The sequence below is a fragment of the Siphateles boraxobius genome, unplaced genomic scaffold (assembly GCF_051911475.1).
Source record: "Siphateles boraxobius isolate OS27281-9 unplaced genomic scaffold, OSU_SipBor_1 8, whole genome shotgun sequence".
Lineage (NCBI taxonomy): Eukaryota > Metazoa > Chordata > Actinopteri > Cypriniformes > Leuciscidae > Siphateles > Siphateles boraxobius.
Window position 1 is genome coordinate 12,790,574 of NW_027509208.1, and position 21,668 is coordinate 12,812,241.

Here is a 21,668-nt window from a genome sequence, read left to right on the forward strand (position 1 = left end):
AACACTTTATGATGGTAAAATAATAAGAGGGCAATTGTGTATGCTGGTGTTGGTTAGACGTACCTTATCTGCAGGAGTGCCTGCAGGCGATGCCGTGGTCGTGTCTGTTCCAGACTCCTTCCAGTCAGGTGGCTTGACTGATGTGTTGCTCTTGTTGAGGGTGGGCCAACCGGCATCATTAGCTAGAAAGGGAAAGAAAGGGAGCAATAGAACAAGATCAGAAATGACAAAACCCCTCACAAGCACATTTATGATTACAGCAGTATGACGAACTGCACTGCTAATATATTAGACATGATTTCTAAAGTTGTCTAGGTATGTTCTTGTGTTAGGAGATATGAAGTGTAACAATCTTGCATGTGGAAATTAAGTTAACTTCCTTACATCTACAAGAACAGTTCAGATGACCCTAAATCGTAAGATAATGCTATTCTGCAAAGCCTGCATGAATATTGTTGACTGCAAGATATCTTGACGATTTCAGAACTTGAAAGAGCTTGATGTGTGGCGTGCACATTTTGTGTGAAGTCAACAAGTTAGCTGAATGTTAAGAGTATGATGAACTATGGAACCAGTAATTTAGTGAGTTTAAATGTACTGAGGAAGAAGTAGAAAGCCCAGTGAACCTAATCAGGGTAGAGCTTCTCATGCCAACACATACATTCACCCTCACTCTTACTCATGAGACCTCACACATCTAATTACATTGTTGCACACACAATCATATACACACATACTCCCCAAAATACAGGATCAGCAGATTTTGACTCATATTGAACTGCAGTAAAGAGTAGGGTGAATTTAATTAACCAGGCGGCAGGATCTAGTGTATCATTAAGGTACAATTGCTCATGAAAAACCTATAATTTTGACATTCTGTTTGGAAAACTGTCTTTCTGTGATTTTTTAAGTGGATATGAACTTTAACAGAACCTACTTCTACTTAGAAAAAAGTAATCTCTGTAAGAGACGCTTAAATTTTTTATTTAATACATTTTTTACATTACACTGCCGTTTAAAACTTTGGGATCAGTAAGATTTGTTTTTTGTTGTTAAAAGAAATAGATTAATTTAGCAAGAGCATATTTGATCAAAAGTGACTTATTGAAGAGATTTTTGATGTTACACAAGATTTCTATTTGAACAAAATGCTGTTCTATTGAACTTTCTATTCATTAAAGAATCCTGAAGGACTTTCCATAAATATATAAAAATACAATCTTTTTCAACATTGATAATAAGAAATGTATCTTGAGCAGCAAATCAGCAAATTAGAATGATTTCTTAAGGATCATGTGACACTGAAGAATGGAGTAATGATGCTGAAAATTCAGCTTTGCCATCACAGGAATAAATCACATTTTAAAATATATTAAAATAGAAAAGTCATTTTACATTGTAATAATATTTCCCAATATATCATGTAACTGTTTTGACTGTATTTTTTATAAAATATATCAGTCTTGGTGAGCACAAAAACATAAAAAAACTGCCCAAATTATCATGATTTTCAGAATGACTTAGTATTTGATTAGTCTCTTTTGCTTTAATGACAGCAGCAACTTGATGATCATGTTCTCCAGAATGATTTGAGATCTTAAGCTTCAATAGAAGCAAGAAAATCATACCGTATGTACAAAGGAGACACATGATCAATGACACTAATTTACTTATACAATCTGTATTTGTAATTATTGAGACTCATGAGCCATATAGGGTAATGTTACAAGTCAATGAGACTTAGTCAACTGCTTTGATCCTGCTCACTACACTGAATAAGGTTCATAGGCCATTCCTCCTGCCTTCCATCAGACACCTTCCCACTCACGAGAAGCGCTGTTCGACCCTGCCGCAGAGCAGGTGACTGGGGGTGGAGCCCCTGGGCCTGGGCGGGGCTCTGGAGGGGGCGGAACAATCGGGTCCACTATGATGTCTAAATCAGAGACCTTCCAAGGGCCGGGAGGCTTTCTCACTCCATCTAACCCCCCGCACAAATCCCACAACATCAAAGTACAGCGACAGCAAAGAGAAAAAAAGAGACACATACACGTATGCACAGCACAGAGCAGAAAGGACACAAGAGGTTAGAAGTGAGGAAAATTAGAAATCAACTTCATAATAAAACAGTAATTGAAGAGAGCGAACCCACAGCAGGAAGCAATGGGATACATGCCGTGATCTCGAAGAGAAGAACCAAACCACTTTTTAACATTTACGTATTTGCAGATTGCAAATTACACTGCATTCAAGGTGTACATTTAATTAGCTGATGCAGTCTCTGGGAATCAGACCCATGAGCTTGGGATTGTTAACACCTCGCTCAACTGTGTGAGCTACAGGAATACTGTAGCACTTGACCAAACACCAATCTTATTAAGCCCATAGTATATTTTGGTATGTACGCTAGGTTGTGCGGCTGTGCGCATGACATACATTTCATCAACAGTATAGTATGTGCATATTGATTTTTCTAACCACATATTTTGCACTAATTAGATGGTCCACAAGGTGGCAACACTCCAGCGTTTCACAGTAGAAAAAAGAAAGAGACGGGACAACGTGTGTAGAGCGTCTGTGTTCATTTAAGCGGTGAAATGGAGTATACTTTGAAATGGTATGCATTTGGCTGTACGCATGTGGCAGGCGTTCACGCCAAAACTGATGTATACTTAAGCCTTTAGACACAGACAACTCTTTCAAAACGACTGGCTGGCTGTTATGTAGTCTGTCACAAAACAAGTCATATTTACAAGGTATCAAGTGGATCAAATTTAGGAAGAACTAGTTGGTGGATTTGCCAAAGTTTGAAAAAGTCTCATCAAATCTTTCAAAAAGTGTTTTGCTTGAGGCACTTAGTAGGAAGTGAAGTAGACCTTAGTGAGGAGAACACGTTTTCTAAACCGTGTCTGTTATAATAATTGTCTGACAAATATACGAAAATAGTTTTTTCTGGCGTTTTCTGTACAGCATTCACATAGATTTCTGCATCATAATTTGAATAAACTTCATTGCTTGCTGGTCTATTACCAAAACTTAAACGTGATGTGAGCACTTCTCTTAGCGAGAATGAGCTGACTAGACTTTATGCTGCTAATCAGAAGTCTGGATCTGCAAGACTAAATGTAGACCTAAATGCAGACTACCATCTATCAAAAGTGATGAAAGCAGTTTCATATTCACCCCAATGAGACTAAAGAGTTTATATATTACAAAATTATAAAGCTGATTCACAATGTAGGATAAAGATAACAGACATAAAGGGTACCATTTATTTGGCACCATTTAATTCCAAATAAATGTTTGCAGTTATCATGCAGAAGTCAGTGTTCAAGGACTGACCTGATTTAGAGCGGGCATGGTTGGCTGGGGTGTTGACGCCCAGTGACTGAGGTTTAAGGGGTTCAGGAGGCACTACATAACCTTCCTGCCTGCCTGGCACTGGGACCTGGATGTAGGGTCCCACGGCAGCCACACGGCCGGTGTTTCCATGAGCAGGCTGTGGAGAGGGAGGACCATTTACTCTATTCAGCTGCAGGAAGGGGGAAAAGGAAAAATGGGGCAAAAAAGGTAATGAGCCAAATTGAAATTCAAAAACATTTCTCTACTACCAGATATACTCTCTAGATGTCTGAATGGTATCTGAACAAGCCTGCTAAACAAATGAAACTAAGCAGCTTGAGTGAGTGATGCACTTTCATGGCCTTACGGGAAGATTTTCTTTTTGACGTGCCTCTGCTTTTCTCTTGTACAGTCGATCTCTGAGCTCATTGATACGCTTGTCCATCAGAGTCACCTCCATGTTTCTCTTATTCAACAGCTCTTTCTGCTGCTGAAGTTTACTGTTCTGTTCCTGATTCAGCTTATTGCGGATCTGATGGGGGGGGGGTGGATTAAAAAAAAGATCAATATCATCACTGACAGAAATGGTAAAAGCACACATACTAGTAACACAATCATCAAGGTAAGGCTATGGCTGATTCCATGTTTCTATAACAGAAAATGTCAAATTCAACAATTTTGAAGTGATAATTTAAAACATTGTACTATTTTTTGTTTTTAATTTGATACATTTTGTGTATGTAATTTGAATGATTATAGCTATAAACTAACACTCACATAATTTTAAACTGCATTTAGACATTATTTACAAACAGGAAATTTTCTTTTAACAGGGGTAATGCAAGCACACAAGTCAACAAAATATATAACACTTTTGTAGTGGTTTTTGGATATTTTAATGCAATAGTCTCACATATTGTACCTTTATATTTCAAAATGGAAAATCACCACAGCAAAATCTCTTAATTACAATAATGGCTAAACTGTGCCCATACCTGCAGCTCCTGGTAGAGTTTGCGGAGCTCCAGGGCAGCGTTGCCAGTGACCTGACCGCCGAGGGTCTGCAGACCGTTCAGTTTGCCTCTCCTCAGGTCCTCCAGCTGCTGGCTGAGCTGATCCACCCTTGAGACGGCCGACTGCAGCTCTGCCTGCTTCTCCTGGAACAGCCCACTGATGTGCTCGATCTCTGCGGCTAACAGAACACAGCAGAGTTAAACACATGCCAACTTGCGTGCAAACACAGACATGCATAAGCCGACATGCTTTCTCCATTACAATAGGATTATTATTTAATGTTCAATGAAAATACCATGTATGGCTGCACATGTTGTACAGGAGCTCATGCAAAATGTAAAACTAGCAGGCTGAACAGATATATTATATAAAGCCAAATTGACTTTTATTGTTTTCACAAAGTGTTAAACTTATAACAGCCTAAACGCTAACACAACATGAACAAAACACTCAAATGAGGGTTAAAACTACAGAAAAAAAGTTTCATAAATAGAAAATCTTCACAATGAACCTGCCATGACATACTGATAAAAAACCACAAAAATCGAATATTATCTCCAACAGAGTGAACGATCCCATCTGGAGTTGCGTGTGTGGGAGAGTTGGCATTATGTGAGATCATTACGATTCACAGGCTATCAGAGTCCTAATCCTGACCTCACAGCATGTGTATATGTGCTCGCAGTTGCAGTTGGAAGCAGTTACATGAAGCAAGCTCGCTTAACACAGACACGCAAAAGGTCACAACCACATCATAATCAGCAGTGACCAGTAACCTATCCACTCGGATGAATGCTTAAGTCAGTGATCAAGCAAGTACATACACAGGTTGCCATTGATGACTTTACTGTAGTCCACTTGGCCCCTCATGGCACGGATCTTCTTGAGTTTGGCTTCCTGACTCTCCACCCTCTCCTTCAGCCGCTGTAGTTTTTCGGTCTCAGACACAGCCTGCTGCTGCCGTCGCTCCTGCTGCTTCAGATAGCGCAACCGCTGCTCCTGCAAACACAATACGAGGATGCAAAAAAAAAATAAAGGTATGGAAAACAAACATGAAACAGTAACTGGAAAATTGTCAAAGCAATCTAAGTATGTACTGAACCACTCTACAACCATTATAGATGGGCTTTAATTGACTTTATGACAGTAAAGCTTATTAGCGCAATGATCTGATTGTCTTTTTGCGCTAATAAGCTTTACTGTCATTCGCCATTTGTCCATCAAACTTTCGGAACTGTTGTGACATACAAACCTACTTTTTGGCAAATTCCCAACATTATGGTAAAAAGGTGGTGTTATGGACTATGGTACATGTCATTTGTATACTAGGTATCCAGAGACGCTAGTGAATGGAGTTTGGTTTGTTCCATTCCCGAGACCAACCAGTAATCTCGATAAATGCAAGAGTCGAATCTGACTCTATTGTAGTAGACTAGATGAACAACTACACTTGCAAATTTTGAATGATCGTCCTAAAGGAAAATATCTCTGTTTTCAAAAAGAAAAGGAAAAGTAATGTTTAACCCCGGGGCATTTGCAGTGCCCTAACAGAGTAAAGTGCATTTAGGACAACACCATACAATCTTGTCATTACATCACAATACAGCACTTAAACAAGACAGACAACCTAGTGATTTACTGTCGGCGTCAAGCATGGAGACGTTTGCTATTAAAAGCAATAGTAGTACCTGTAGGAAAAGATGCTGATTAAAAAACCTGACTTCTTGAGTAACTAACAGAAAATAAAAGCAACTAGGCTCTTTTTTGTTGTTTTCTTTGTCTATCTGCAGGGAACACAAACAGATGCAGTAAAATGGAAAGTGTGTCTCTGAGTGAGTGAGAAAACTAAAAATAGCACATGGTGGACTCTCAATGACTGGAGGCTAATAGTCTTCACAGCACATCGACTCACAGCAATAATAATCCAAACAGCACTGAGAACTGTGTTCTTGTTGGATCTGATCCTGGAACAGTCTGTAAGTGTGACCAGTCCTAGATTCCACACATCACTCTTTGTTGAATGTAGAAACTAAGCTATTTAGCGCTCGTGTGGATGAGAAATGCCTGCCACCGCATACAGAGCATGTCAGAGTTGTTTGCTATATAATTGGCATTTTCGGTCTCGTCCAGCCTGTGGTTCCCATGACTAACACCCCTGTAATGGTCAGAAAAGCCTGTTGTAATGACCTATAAATGGCACTGAGGAAAACAAAGATGAGCTCAGTAACTTAAAATATCTAATAACAACACTGTTTATGAAGCAGCTTAAGCTATTTATTATCATTGTGAAAAGTTAGAGGTTTACCCAACAAGCAACCTGTGTTTTGAATAATTAGAGGGATACTTAACACATTAATTGCATTTTTCCCCAAGGCATGTCTTGATTACAGTTATTTGCATAGCATAACATAAACATACATGGCAGTACGCTTGAAACTTTACACAAAAAAAATTGCACATAAAGATTGTTTATGGAGAGTAGGAAAAAATCTCACATACATATTAGAACCCTACGTGTTTTTGCCCAGTGCAAATATGAGTAAACACCCAGAAACGGCAGTGTGAATTAAATCACCACTAAATGACACATTAATCAACAGCTCTTCCTATTTCCTAAGGTTATCTACTTGTTTTTAGACCATCTATAGTCAAGTTTCCACTATTCATTCTGAAAAAGAAAAAAAGAAAAATGTTGAACTTCAGTGGCTTAAATTAATTGAAATAATTAATTAACAAAAAAAAGGCTTAAATGGTTCTTGACTTAAAGGGACAGTTCACCCAAAAATGAAAGTTCTGTCATCATTTACTCACCCTCAAGTTTTTCCAAACTTGTATTAATTTCTTTCTTCTGCTGAACTCAAAAAAAGATATTTTAAAGAATGTCTGTAAAAATGAATTCAATAGTATTTTTCTCCTATTTCTGTGAGTAAATGATGACAAATTCCATTTTTGAGTGTAAAGAGTTTTGGGAAAAAAGAACTCTTGGTAATTCTACAAATTATCTGACAAATCAACACAAAGCATTGGATTACAATGGTACTCAAGCACCTTTCCCAAAGATATGTTCCTACTATTCAGCTGCTAGCTATTCAGACATCGCACAACTGCAAGTTTGGTTCTAGGACCAATGTAGATTGATAAATAAAGAAAAGGCTAAAATTATTTGCCAATTTCTGGTAAATTAAACAGTCAAAATATATGGTAAATCTGATTAAGGGCTAGATAAATTGATGCTTAACGTCCACAATATTAATAAAATCAAAATAGAAACTGTGACTTAATTCCGATGATTGTTTCAATAGCAAATGCTAAATGGAGAAATTTGCATCTACAATTGGAGTCAAATAAGTTAATCAATTTGCCAATATGTTAATTATATTGTGCCAAAAATACAATTCACAATACAGTGGGGTCCAAAAGTCGAAACCATTAGAGAAAATGCTTCTATTTTGCAACCCTTTTTTAATAATAAGATTAATAATAGTTACAAATTTGCTGACATTTGATGAACAAACTAGACATTTAAAAACTATGAAATTCTACCTCAATAAAGCGAAAAAAGTAATAAAATAAAGCAAAAGCAAACGATAATACACCATACAGTGCCATCATACAGTCAACATAAATGGTGTCTAAAAAAAATGATGCTCACAATAGCAATAAAATCAAAATAGAAACCCATTTTATTGTAAGTGAATTAATTTATGCCAATGTTTGATTTACTTGCAAAAGCTAACTGGAGGAAATATTTGTGTGTAGTCCCCACACAGATGAAAACAAAGATCTATAAAAAGATGCACATCAAAAGACCCATCTGAGCATATTACCTTAGCGACAAGCATCTGTTGCTGGGCCTCAATTTGCTGCTGCTGACGAGTGGCCATCTCCTGCAGCTCTGAGAGAGTGAGCTCCACGCGAGGGTTTCCCACCTACACACAGAGAGAGAGAGAGAGAGAGAGAGAGAGAGAGAGAGAGAGAGAGAGAGAGAGAGAGAGAGAGAGAGAGAGAGAGAGAGAGAGAGAGAGAGAGAGAGAGAGAGAGAGAGAGAGAGAGAGAGAGAGAGAGAGAGAGAGAGAGAGGACAATCAAAAAGGAGGGACAAAAAATATATGCACAGAAACAAGGATAATAGATGACTGGTTTAATTCTACAGGCATAAATGTCAGAAAGACTGTGAGAAACGGACACAACAGGGCTCACTGTGGTGAAACTTGGGTGTGAAATGACCTGTGGCCAAGTAAACACTATGAGCTTAATTATAGCAGGAGCGCTATGTTAGCATAGGCCTGCTAAGCTCATTGTGAAGAGGGATTGAGATGCTTTTAGCCGAAAGGGTCTAAAAAGAGGCCTGTGCCAGAGATGCATCCCAGAATCCCACTCTCTGTCACTGCATTCTGGAAGATAAGAGCAATTGTCCGTCACCGTGGCTGTAGCCAGGGTGTCGCCATGGCAGCAGAGCAGAAACGCTGTGTAGCAAAGATTAAAGGCACCAAAATACACAGATGGCAATTGCCATGATAGACTGCCATTTAGAGCAATCAAGCAAAACTGAATTTGATTTAAGGAACATGAACATGAACATGGTGTAGTGTAGGATGACTTACATAAACCTGGAACAGAACACCAGTAACAGTCTGGTTCAGGCTGAGCAAAAGATTCCCCTCAAGATTCAAATCTTCTATTGTCTGTGTCAATAGAGCAATGCTTCCATTTGCTAAAAAGTCAACAGTCTGTTTTGTCTCTGGGCTGTTCTACGCAAAAGCTATACAAGTGCACTCAGTGTTTTAGGTTGAAGCTGGGCCGGTCATTGAGGTTATGTAAGGACTAGGCGCAATCAGGCATATCAGTTGGAGTCAACTTACTGTAGTTTATCAACTTTGCCAATATGGTAATTACATCATGCCAAAAATACAATCCACAATATGGTGGGGTCCAAAAGTCTGAGACCACTAGAGAAAAAATTTCTAGCTTCTATAATTGGCAACCTTTTATAAATTAATAATAATAGTAGTAGTTTGCTGACATTTGATTTGCAACCGAGAAACTTAAATATTTTAAGTTTACGTATTTTACACAACAACTTTTATTTTTTCCCCCAAAAAATAATAATCATCATTTGGACCCCACTATACATTACCATTCAAAAGTTTGTTTGTTTTTTAAAGATTTTTTTGTCTTTCAAAACATTTATTACATGAGAAATGCCTTCTAACACTGTAAGGGTGGCAATCCATGCGCTAGACATTGCCCATCAATGCTGAGTCCCTCAGCAACAAACTGAAACAAAATGTCTCAAGTTTGCTACAGAGAGATTATGCTTTCAATAGTAACCTCCTCTTACTGACAAAACTTTCTACCCAACAAAAGCTTAAAAATTCTTTAATCTAATGCTGTTCAACGATGCATCAAAGTGGCAATCTATCAGCATTAATATTAACATTAACCTGCCTGAGCGCACAAATATGCACAGCATGAGAAAGATACTATGGTGATGTTTGTGGCTTGGTTTTGCCAGGTCACCTATAGCCCATGGCTACTTCTATTCTTAGCCAAGTTAATACCATGATCTATATCTATAATTCATGGGTAGTATTTTTTCCACTATGATGTAATGGTTGAATACTCATGTCTCACAATTTCTTGTTTTTGTTTATTTCTTCACTTTAAATCACTACGTGTGAACACCGCCAGTTAAATCACCAGTATTGTTACAGCAACATATAATTATAAAATGGATTAAGATAACAGTGGTTTTAGCTATAAGAGGTTAGAAAAAAAACAGGAAAAAGACTGTTTAAACACAGTAACAATTGACAACATACAAAAGGGTTAGAACCAAAAGAACCACGTTACGACAAAATAGACATAGCACCACATACAAACAAATATTTCACAACATGGATAACAACAATAATTATAAGTATGAATCAATATCAAATGTACATGTAAGGTTCAGCAATAATAATGCAAATATTATCTAATGATTTTAAAAAGTACACTACTGTTCAAAAGTTTGGGGTCAGTAATATTTTATTTTTTTAAAGATGACAAATGTTTTTTTCGAACTTGCTATTTAAAGAAGTATTTTCAAAAATAATAATAAGAAGAAATGTTTCTTGAGCAGCAAATTAACATTTTAGACTGATTTCTGAAGTATCATGTGACTGAAGACTGGAGGTAATGATGCTGAAAATATAAATTACATTTTAAAATATTTTAATATTAAAATATAACTGTTATATAACTGTAAAACTACTTCACAAAATTATACATTTCATTTACAAAGTAAAAAGCAAACAAATGTCGAACAAACATAAAATAGCTTGAACGGGTTACTGTGTCACTGGAAGTGTCCATTGATTACAAATTTAGAAAGATTGCGCTCATGCTCTGTGTCAATACAAAACTGTCCTTTCCATTCAACCAATGATTTTTGATTTCTAAGAAAAAATTAAATAAAATTGGCTTTTGCCTGTAAAAGAGGGGCCCAATAGGGTCTGGATCAAATCAACTGTCATGTTAAATCAAAGTGAGAGATTGAACTTTTTCCCCCACTGCTACCACTTTGCTTGAGAATAAAACAGGCTATATGTCAGATACACCAACCACCATTACAAACACCAGTTATGCCTATAGCTCAAATGTGTCTGAAGATACCAGCACAGAAACAACATTTCAATACTTCAAATGATCAACTTTCAAAGCTTCAAAACAAGAAAGCGTAACATCTTAGCTCAACACTTACCTATTTTTTTTTTAAGTTCAGCTTCCCTCAGCACAAAATGCTCACGACTTGACCAATAAATGAGGCAGCTTTTCATGCAGTTCCCATAAACAAGAGCTGCATGGCATATCTCCCAATTTCATTAAAGCTGAAATGATTTAATTCAGTTTGCAAGAGAGTGATACATGGCCTAAAGACCAATTGTGTCATGCTCTGTTTACCCACACTGGCGACTGTATGACCACATCACATTGGTTGTAAAGAGCCTATTTCAGTGTGGTGCAAGGAGCAATATACAACAGACTGATTTGATTATCCGTTTCTGAAGTGGTTCTGGAGAGAAAAAAAAAACTCCCTAGTCTCTTCTGCGGGGGGAGCTCTCGACCGCCCTCCAGTCAGACTGCATGGCATGATCCTTTTTACCAGATGCAGTTGTACAAATATGGCCGTGGATCTCTAGGGAAGTCTAAGAGATCATTCACCTGTGGGGTGAAACTCAATGCTTGTTAAAACAATAATCAGCCCTAAGGTAAATTAAGAAATGATAGCGATTTAAAGAGCAGATTACTTCATTCCTGTGGCAAAGCTGAAGATTTCACTACTAAGATCTTGCTCACTACTTTCTTGCCTTGTAGGTTTGAAGTAACAACAATTTATGTTATGCAGTTTATTCAATACAAGACAAAGGAAGGAGGTCAGTGGGTAATGACTTGGACTCCAGGGCCTCGTGCTATAGATCATGTGCTACAGAAAAACTACAGCATGCTTCTCCAGAGACTTCACATTCTGGAACAATAGATACATGGGACAGTCCAATTTCGTAAAAAGCCATTTTGCTAACTACAACCACAATGCGGTGGTTTGTGCCGCTATCAATATACAGGTTATTGAAATCGCTTTTCATTTTCGGATTCCCAATCATGAATACTCTGTGCATAGGGAGCAGGACCGCACATTTTACAAGATAAGATGTTTGACAATGAGGCTCAGGATCTGTTGCGCATCAAATCCTCAGCCATCATTTTATCAGTCATCTCTCCTTACTCTCGTCACATGTATTCTGACTCCTGCTGCACTGTGCTACGACTCTGCAGCTCGTGCTGTATGGAGCAGTTAGAACTGTAATATCTGTTGTCCAACTGAACTAAATGGTTTTTGTTTCTATGAAAATACAAAATGACAGAGGGGCCGGTGCCATGGTGGGCAATTAATGTAAATGGTGTACAGACAAACACTGTGTAAAACCAGTAACACAGCATATATATATATATATATATATATATATATATATATATATATATATATATATATATATATATATATATATATATATATATATAATATATTCTCCCCATGCCCCAAACTTAAATTGCAGGACAAACTCTGGCATTAAATACTCCATCTCTCCAGGGCAGCATTTCCCAATCAAAGCAGCTTCGGATGCAACTTTACATGTTGCCAAAGCTGACTGGTGAAATAAAAGCCAAGCTCACCTTCCAACAGAAATATTATTTTGATGATGTGCTGCACATCCAAAGAGTTTTATAACAAGTTGAGCAATATAAGTATCCATCCTTCATTACTTCACAGAATGTACCCACACGGACAGCATGTTCAGCTGTGAGTCTTGGCATGGAAGAGGCACACATATAATCCGCTTTCCACACTAAGATTTAGGCCGGTGCTCATTTATTGGCACTGGCCTGAAAGCTGTGCAGATCTTAGAGAGGATGTAAAAGATGTTCAAGCAATGTTATGATAAGCTGTACTTTAGAACACCAGGTCTTTGACCTTATTAATCAATTTGATTTTATTCTAATTTTTCAGGGTTTATTTCAGTTATAATGTAATTTTGGGAACCCTCTAAAAATGGTAAATTATGAAAATATATTGAAAAAGCTACACTACTATCCAAACTTGGTAGTTAAACTGCAATTTAATATAAAATAATCAACATAACCACTTTGGATACAACATCTGCTATGTAAATAAATGCTAACAAACATTGGAGAACTTATGAAAATAAGCAGACAACTAACAAGCTATTCATAATAAACCTGAAATCATGAGGTTGCATGCAAGTTCACATAACTGTTTCAGTGGAAGAAGAAAAAGGTAGAAACTAAGAAGAAAAGATCAAGAGACATTTTCAAAATAATTATATTCATGACGAAAAGCGAAGTGCTGAGGGAAATGAGTGAAGAAACAGCAAAACCTGGAACACGTGAAGCCCTGGAGAGAGTATCTGCCCACACACGCAAGAACAGCTTCAACTTTATGAAACATGATCTGCCCACACAGTTCAGCATTCTGGAGCTCATAACTCTGCATGTGTGATGGACAGGCATGCTGTTCCTGTAAGCAGTGGCACTAGTGCTATTAAATAGCATAGAGCAGTCTATTACCCATTTAATCTATCACAAAGAACACAATAAAAAGACAGACAAAGAACACAATAAAAAGACAGACAGCTCTTATTACTTTCCAAATACAATGGACCACACACAGACTGACAACAGCTGATTTAACCATTGAAAGGCATTAAGTCTATGCCTTTCAAGTCCATGAATGTTCAGAAATGTATTATTGAAAAGAGACTGTGTGTCTTTTCTGCATGGAGAGCAAAGGCAGTCTTACCTTTTAGACTCTCCCTTGGGACACAAACTCAGTCACGAGCTGTGTAGATGAACGAAGTGTGCAGGGGTGGGGTGATGTGATGAAAGAAAAGATTAAACAAGTAGAGAGGAATGACAAAAAGGACTGAAAGTCCCAGCATGCACTGACACCCTCCACTGCAGACAGGGCCACGGTGACCCTCTGAAACACCACAGGGTTAGAAAGGAAACTCTCAGGAAGAGCAAAAGACAACAGATGGAGTGACAGCGATAGGAAATGAGTGAGAGAGAGTGGGCCACCCACTATTTCATAAAGGGAAAAATGTGGCCACACATTCAGGGATTTACCATACTGTGAACACTGGGCGTGGTGTTGTGCGTGTTGAGTGAACGAGCGAGCGAGCGAGAGAGAGAGAGAGAGAGACAGAGAGAGAGAGACAGAGAAAGAGAGAGAGACAGAGAGAGAGACAGAGAAAGAGACAGAGAAAGAGAGAGAGAGAGAGAGAGACAGAGAGAGAGAGAGAGAGAGAGAGAGAGAGAGAGAGAGAGAGAGAGAGAGAGAGAGAGAGAGAGACACATCTTCAGAGAAACAGAAGTCGAAGCAGAGAAAACAGCCCTGCTGTAAAACCGGGGATAATCCTCTTAAAAGCAGTTATGTCATGTAACGGGTGTAATCCACAAAATAATAAAGACGTATGACAGCTGAATGTGTTATGAGGTTTCAAAAATGTTTACTCTCAAATACACACACAAACGTGCTGATTCAGCAGCAAGACATTTATGCATGTGTATATGTGCGTGTGCGTGTGTGTGTACACTTTAAATAATTTACGTAAATAGTGTAATGAAAAGAAAACATACATAGGCATATAAAGGTTCAAATGTTCACTTATATCTTACCTTGATGCGATTTTGTAGTGTATTATTTTTATTATGTAGCATAAATGGACAATATAAATGATGGATATGAATATAGTAAATATATATTTCAAACCCATAGTATGGTTGGAAAAAACCCTCCATCTGTGGGGAAAAAACAAAACAATCCGTGGCGACGGTTGTGCAATCCGTCCCTTCAGTTTATAAACTGTACTCACAATATTGTTTGTGTAAACATAAATGTATAAAAATAAAACAATTTTATTTGTGTAAACTCACACTAACAAGAAAACGTTGTGCTTTTGTAAAAAAAAATAAAACAATCAGGCTCGCTTTCATGATCTCCGTGAACTGGAGCGCGTCTCAGAAAATTAACTGAGACAAAATATAGCCTCCTACATAAGCTTGAAATGTCCACTTTCAAACGAACAAATTCGAATATAATTTACAGGTTCTAATTTGGCCTTAGAAAACCAGTAAAATCGACATTTTTTCCATATTAATTTGTGAATATTTCAAATATTTAATAAAGGGGGAAAAAGTCATAAACAAAAATCTGAAAATACGTCAATATTTTTCTTTCTTTTTTTGCGCAGCATTTTGGTGTGTACAGTTCAAATTCACATTTGAGTGCTCAACTTTGCGATTTAAAAATAGCCTACAACAACCGTTCATTTTTCGTTTTTCAATTACGGGTGTGCACTGATATGCTCACGCAAAAATCGATGCAAAATATGCTTTCCAACAGGTGTTTCACCATTCGTTGTAAAACTGTGGACCTATTTTTCCAACGCCTCACAACCGGACATTCTTCCAAAAACTACGATAATACCTGCTGGAAAGCATCTTTTGCAGCGATGTTTGCGTGAGCATATCAGTGAACACCCCAGACCACTTGGTGAGTTTCACGTCTTTGTAAACTAAAGTTTAATGCGTTTATATGAATGATTGTTCCGAGGCACCTATGAAACCATTGCATTTCCAAACTGAAGGCCGAACAAAAAGAGTGTTTGGTAAACATTTTGAATGGAGGTGATGTCGTGGCCCTACTCCCGGCAGGTTTTGGTAAAAGTTCAGTTTATCAAATATTACCGATCGTCAGCGAGAAATTGGGGAGGCCAAAGGCCGGCAAGGCGCTAGTTGTGATTGTGTCCCCCTTGGTTGCACTAATGGAGGATCAGGTTAAGGAGGCAGCAAAACTCGGTCCGCCATGTTCACTCCGGTATTTCGCTCGATGGTTTCGTTTTCTCATCATACATGTGGAAGTTCGATGCGGCTGAGCTGGCGAATAACACACGACATAACCAAACGTTATGTGATTGGCTTACGGGTAACCAATGATTTTATACTTCAGAAAAGCCAAGCGATAAAGAAAACCCTTTTCAATGATGCCATTCCAGACTCTGGCTATGACGCAAAGCGAAGTAGCAGAGTTTTGTATTACCAGGCTACAACAGCACAGCAGCTACAGACAAACAATGACACTCCAACCCAGTGTTACTCACGTGTGGACCCAAATCAAAGCAACCTCAGTGTCTGTTTTCAGGCCTTCCCGCTTCGCTCTCTCCAGCGCTTGACAGCGTTTCTAATATTAACACGGGTCCTAAGCTCTTGCCCTGACATAACCCTTTATTTTCCAGTGATTTCTTCTGAGCTTTTCTCTTTTGTATTCTGTCTTATCTCTATTTCTGCAGTCCTTCTTCAGTTCAAATCTCCCTCTTGCTCATTCTTTCGACTACACAATCATACGTCCCCTAATGTTGATTGGCTACACATTTGTTGTTGTGTCGGTCCGACTAACTTCCAAACTTACCCCACTTTTAAAAGGATACATTTTCTATCCGGTTTTATACATTTGCGATGATCTACATTTGAGCTATTCTGCTTAAATTAAAGTGTCATTCAGTCAGTCTGTTTTCTGTCACAAGCTTTTTTGCTACAAGCAGTTTGCTGCAATCAAACCTTCTCTGTAATAAATCCAAACATGGATCACGACTATATTGTTTGGATTGTGGTTGCGGAATAAATGTGTGACTGTACAAAAATCTTTTTTTTGTTGTCGTTTTAAAAGAAAAACATTAATTTAATTTGTAATTACTTTTAGGAATTTCACTGTTTGTTTTTTTTACTAGTTTTCAAAATGTAGACGGAGAGTGATAAATAATGATAAATAGACTATTGTAAATAAGTACACTAGATGAGGTAAAATAAACAATGCGTATGAGTGCTCTTATGGTGAAAGTGCAATAATTCTGATGAAATTTAAAAATAATTTCTCAAATAACAATAATCGTTGTGATAATAATTTTGAGCAAAATAATCATTATCAGTTTAACCATTATGCAGCATTATGAAATTGTGACTAAAACTTGACTAAACAAAAACAGGACAAGGTTGACTAAATATGACAAAAAAAAGTACTAAAAAGTGTTAAGACCAAATAAAAAGAATTGCTGACAAAATTAACACGATTTTGAAATGACAGAAATTTCGCCAAGAAATGGTCATTTAATCATTTACTTACACTCATGCCTACATTTTTCTTCAGATGAACACAAATGAAAAATGTTTAGAAAAATAATCCTGTTCTGTGAGTCCTTGTAATGTAAATGCATGGTGCCAATAAAGTTGACGCTTCAAAAAACACACAAAGCAAACACGACAGTAATTACTATGACCAAAGTCGATGAATCACAATTTTTTCCAGTATTTCGAAGATACTGGAAAAAATTGTGCATGCACAGCTTAATGACTTTTTAATGAGGAATAACATCGCCGATAGATTCCAGTCAGGTTTTAGAGCTGGTCATAGTACAGAATCTGCTCTTTTGAGGGTCTCTAATGATATCCTACGAGGTGTTGATTCTGGAAACCGTGTTGTTTTGCTTTTGTTAGATCTTACAGCGGGATTTGATACAGTTTATCATAACATTCTCATTAGTCGTCTTAGGAATCAGGTTGGTATTCAGGGCTTAGCCCTGAAATGGTTCTCTTCCTATTTGAAGGATAGGACTTTTTCAGTCAGTTTAGGGGATTATTTTTCTTCTGTTGCCCCTCTTGTGTGTGGGGTTCCACAGGGCTCTATACTGGGACCAATTTTATTTTCCCTTTATATGCTTCCTCTAGGCTCGATTTTTGAGAAATTTGGGATTCAGTATCACCTGTATGCGGATGATTCTCAAATTTACTTACCACTGAAACATGGGCATAAATGTGCCATTCAGTCTCTTCGTGCATGTTTGGCCGAAGTTAAGTGTTGGCTTGCGAATAACTTTCTCCAATTAAATGAGGATAAGACCGAGATGATTTTATTTGGAAATAAGGGCTGTGTGGATGATGACTGCCTGGGGTTGTTTCCTGGGAAAAAATTGTCTAGAGTGAGGAACCTTGGTGTCATTTTTGACTCTGAGCTTAAATTTGACCGGCAAATCAATGCTGTCGTTAAGAATAGTTTTTTCCATCTTAGATCAATTTCTAAATTGAAATCTATCCTTTCTTTTGACGATATGGAGAAGGTTGTTCATGCCTTTGTGTCATCCCGTTTGGATTATTGTAATGTATTGTATCTGGGTGTGAGTCAGGCTTCTCTCTTCCGCTTGCAGCTCGTTCAGAACTCAGCTGCCAGACTTTTAACGGGCACTAAGAAGAGAGAGCACATTACTCCGGTTTTAATTAAATTACATTGGTTACCCATACGATACAGAATTCAATACAAAGCTTTGTTGTATGTTTTTAAGTCTCTGCATGGCCTAGCACCTGAGTATGTTACTGATTTAATCAGCCGCTGTCAATCAAGTAGATCTCTGCGCTCTAATGACCAATTGCTTCTCATGGTTCCGCAATCCCGTTTGAAATGTAAAGGTGATCGGGCATTCTCTGTTGCAGCTCCTAGGCTCTGGAATGACCTTCCTCTGTCTGTCCTTCATTGGGTGCTTTTCAGAGTGCGCTTAAAACTTACTGGTTCTCTTTAGCATTTGACAATGCTTTGTAAGTTTTTATGTCAAATGTTTGCATTGTTTTTATGTCTTTGTTTTTACTTTTCTTTTTATTTTTATTTTTTTATACCTTCTGTACAGCACTTTGGTTCCACTTGTGGTTTTGAAAGTGCTCTATAAATAAAGTTGAGTTGAGTTGAGTTGAGTTGAATCAATGTCTTCAGAAGTGAAATTATTAAGAAAAACACTAATTTAAATTCTAATTAACTTTTAATATAAACCATTGCTTCCGACCATCTGTTTCATGAGATGGATAAGAACTTGTGTGAGATATATCTCTTCCAGGTCAACTACTATAATGGCAGAGCAATTCTCATTCTGTCCTCACCCTCTGTTTCTTCTGAAAAGATTGCAAATGAATCATCAGCTGTCAAACTAAACCATTTAATCAAATTTTACAGAGAACTTGCAGGATCATGGGCCAAGAGAGCCAAATCCCATATAAGTTAACCCTCTTGAATCCACTCAAACACAAACAGAGTGAAAATGAGAGTCATATGGGTACCTGACAAGACATGCAGACAGGGGTGTTGTGTAACTGTCCCTACAGTAAGGCAGCACCTGTCAGAAAGAAGTGTGTGCTAAGCACCGTAGTGGTGAGACTTCATGCCTGGTTGGCAACAGCATCACTAATCAGCTCCCTCATCGACCAACTACCTGTGCCATCGTTCCATCTCTGAAGATCGAGACGACTGTATGGAAAAAAGCATTGCCCCCATAAATGCTTGCGTTTTCTCATTCCATACACTGGTGGTCTACAGTTATCTTTCTCCCTAAAGGTGGAATTAGTTCCACTTCCTGGAGCCTGGCTTTTCCTTATTGGAATCTAGGCCAGATGGTTGGAGGAGACGAGCGCAGTGGACTACTCTTTGCGGGAAGCACACAAAAAGAATGAGTGATGTGACAAATGCTAATATGAAAGAAAATGTCGAGTGAGACAGGTCTGGCTGCGTTTGGCTCGGGTTAAGAGAGAAAGACTGAATAACGTGACGTGATCGAAACGCTTCGGAAGAGTGTCAACTTCAGACAGAACTTTGCAGCTGCTACTTTGCATTACAGTAAGCAGAAAAGCAGAACATTTTATAAGTGTGTGGAATTCAACCCCCCAGGATGCATTTGGAATAACCACAATGCTAAGATTAGGAAAAAAAGGCACACATTTTGATGAGGATGTGATATGAACTAACCCCGTTCTCGTTGTGCATGTCTGAGCTGCTTCCTTCTCTCCTGCTGGGCTGCTCCTGAGACTGCTGGCTCCCTAAGAGTGGAGAAATATAATACAGCAAGTCCATCAAAAAAAAAAAGCACATTCAATTGTGAAACACAATCATGAATGAACACAAAAAAGCATCTAAATATACATTGTGGAATTTTAACAAGCAAAACATGGTTCGCTGAACAAGACTGTGACTGTGGAGGAAAAGTTTAAAGGCCTGTTTGTTATTGCCATGTGACACTGGGAACAGAGCTTGTGCTTTCAGTGGATTACTGCCTCTCTTTCCCTCCCACACACAGGGGTTTCAGGTTTATGCCGTAATCCATGTGGACACTCACTACAAGCTAATCCTGCCTATAGTGATAGGAAAAAACTCACTGGGATGTGAACAAAAAGAGTAAAAACAAACAAATGATAGGATAAAGAAAGAGACCAAGAAAGACTTTAACACTGATCACGTACATGTGGCAGCATTACACTATGTTCAGGGATAATGCGAGCAACCAGTCTGTCCATGGTGAGATCTCATTGGTCATCCTGTATCCTGTATTGGTCATCATGTACAAAACTGTACAATAAAGTGATGACAAGTCAGTTTTATCTGTCTAGTATACTATGTGAAAATAGATTTTCATAAAATCACTTGAGAGGTTTTTCCCACTTAGATTTTGTTACATCTGAATATACACTACTGTTCAAAAGTGTGAGAAAATAATGCAGAACTTAATCATTTTATTCCGCAAGGATTAAACTGATTAAAATTGACAGTAAATACATAAAAAATGTTATAAAAGATTTATAATTTCAAATAAATCCTGTTCTTTTGATCTATTTCCATCAAAGAATCCTGGAAAAAAAATCTATAAAAATTGGTTTCCTCCAAAATATTAAAGCAGTACAATTGTTTTCAACATTGATTAAAAAAAAGTTTCTTGAGCACCAAATCAGCATAATTTCTATCTACACGATCTAAAGGATCACGTGAGACTGAAGACAATTCAGTGAAATTCAATGACAATGAAAATTCAGCTTTGCCATCACAGGAATATATTACACTTTAAAATATATTAAAATAGAAAATTACTTATTTTATTTGTAATAATATTTCACAATATTACTCTTTTATTGTATTACTGTTCAAAAAAATACAACCTTTGCAAGCATAAGAGACTTTTCAAAAACAAAAAAATCTTACCAAACCTTTTGAACGGTAGTGTATCTATGCAAAATATATATATATATATATATATATATATATATATATATATATATATATATATATATATATATATAAGCACATTCGAAATTCACACAAGAATTTCCATTGTTAAAAATGCTAGCTCTAACAGCAAGCAGTTTTCATAAGAATTGTAACTCCAATGCAATTATAACATGTAACAAAATGTCCCTTACATTTACAAGAATAAAACAAGAATTTTTACAATATTTTTTTTTACTATAATTTATAATTTAGAGATTTACTGTGCCTTTATACTTTTAAATTATAAATACATTTGTACTTTCAACATATAGTAATAAAAAATGTCCACAATTTGAATGTACAACAGCATGGCATACATTTGTACATCTATTTTGGTAATTTAGATAAATTGTTGCCCTTAAAATATTGCATTCTCTAAATGCCCATTTTGCTACCGGTAAATGTTCACTATTTCTCAACTAAGTCACCCATAACAAGCTGTACTTTTGTTTGCACCTGTCCAGTAAAGGCAAGGTGCTTGATTATATAACCAGCGATATATTACTTAACCACGCAGTTATGCTCCCTAGGTTGAGTTTTCGTGGCCTACTCAGTTAGGGACATGCTTTGAGTTCATTTCATCAAAATTTCTTCATCTTAAACATGGTATATGATATTATTTTATT

At 37.4% G+C, this 21,668-nt stretch overlaps 1 protein-coding gene across 15 annotated transcripts in view; it reads right to left on the bottom strand.

Annotated features, from left to right (window-relative positions):
* The window catches only part of ppp1r13bb (protein phosphatase 1, regulatory subunit 13Bb), a 59,994-nt gene that overhangs the window by 8,399 nt on the left and 29,927 nt on the right, over window positions 1-21,668 (bottom strand). For 5 of the 15 annotated variants that reach the window (XM_077220011.1, XM_077220012.1, XM_077220009.1 and 2 more), the window contains exons 5-12: window positions 19,753-19,823; window positions 8,181-8,282; window positions 5,178-5,352; window positions 4,335-4,531; window positions 3,707-3,871; window positions 3,340-3,529; window positions 1,829-1,978; window positions 64-182 (exon numbers count right to left, since the gene is read on the bottom strand). In XM_077220011.1, the coding sequence (XP_077076126.1) occupies window positions 64-182; window positions 1,829-1,978; window positions 3,340-3,529; window positions 3,707-3,871; window positions 4,335-4,531; window positions 5,178-5,352; window positions 8,181-8,282; window positions 19,753-19,823 (1,169 nt within the window). Of the gene's footprint in view, window positions 1-63; window positions 183-1,828; window positions 1,979-3,339; window positions 3,530-3,706; window positions 3,872-4,334; window positions 4,532-5,177; window positions 5,353-8,180; window positions 8,283-13,713; window positions 14,018-19,752; window positions 19,824-21,668 lie in introns of those variants that run through there. The other 10 variants (XM_077220017.1, XM_077220016.1, XM_077220018.1 and 7 more) reach the window with 5 other exon arrangements.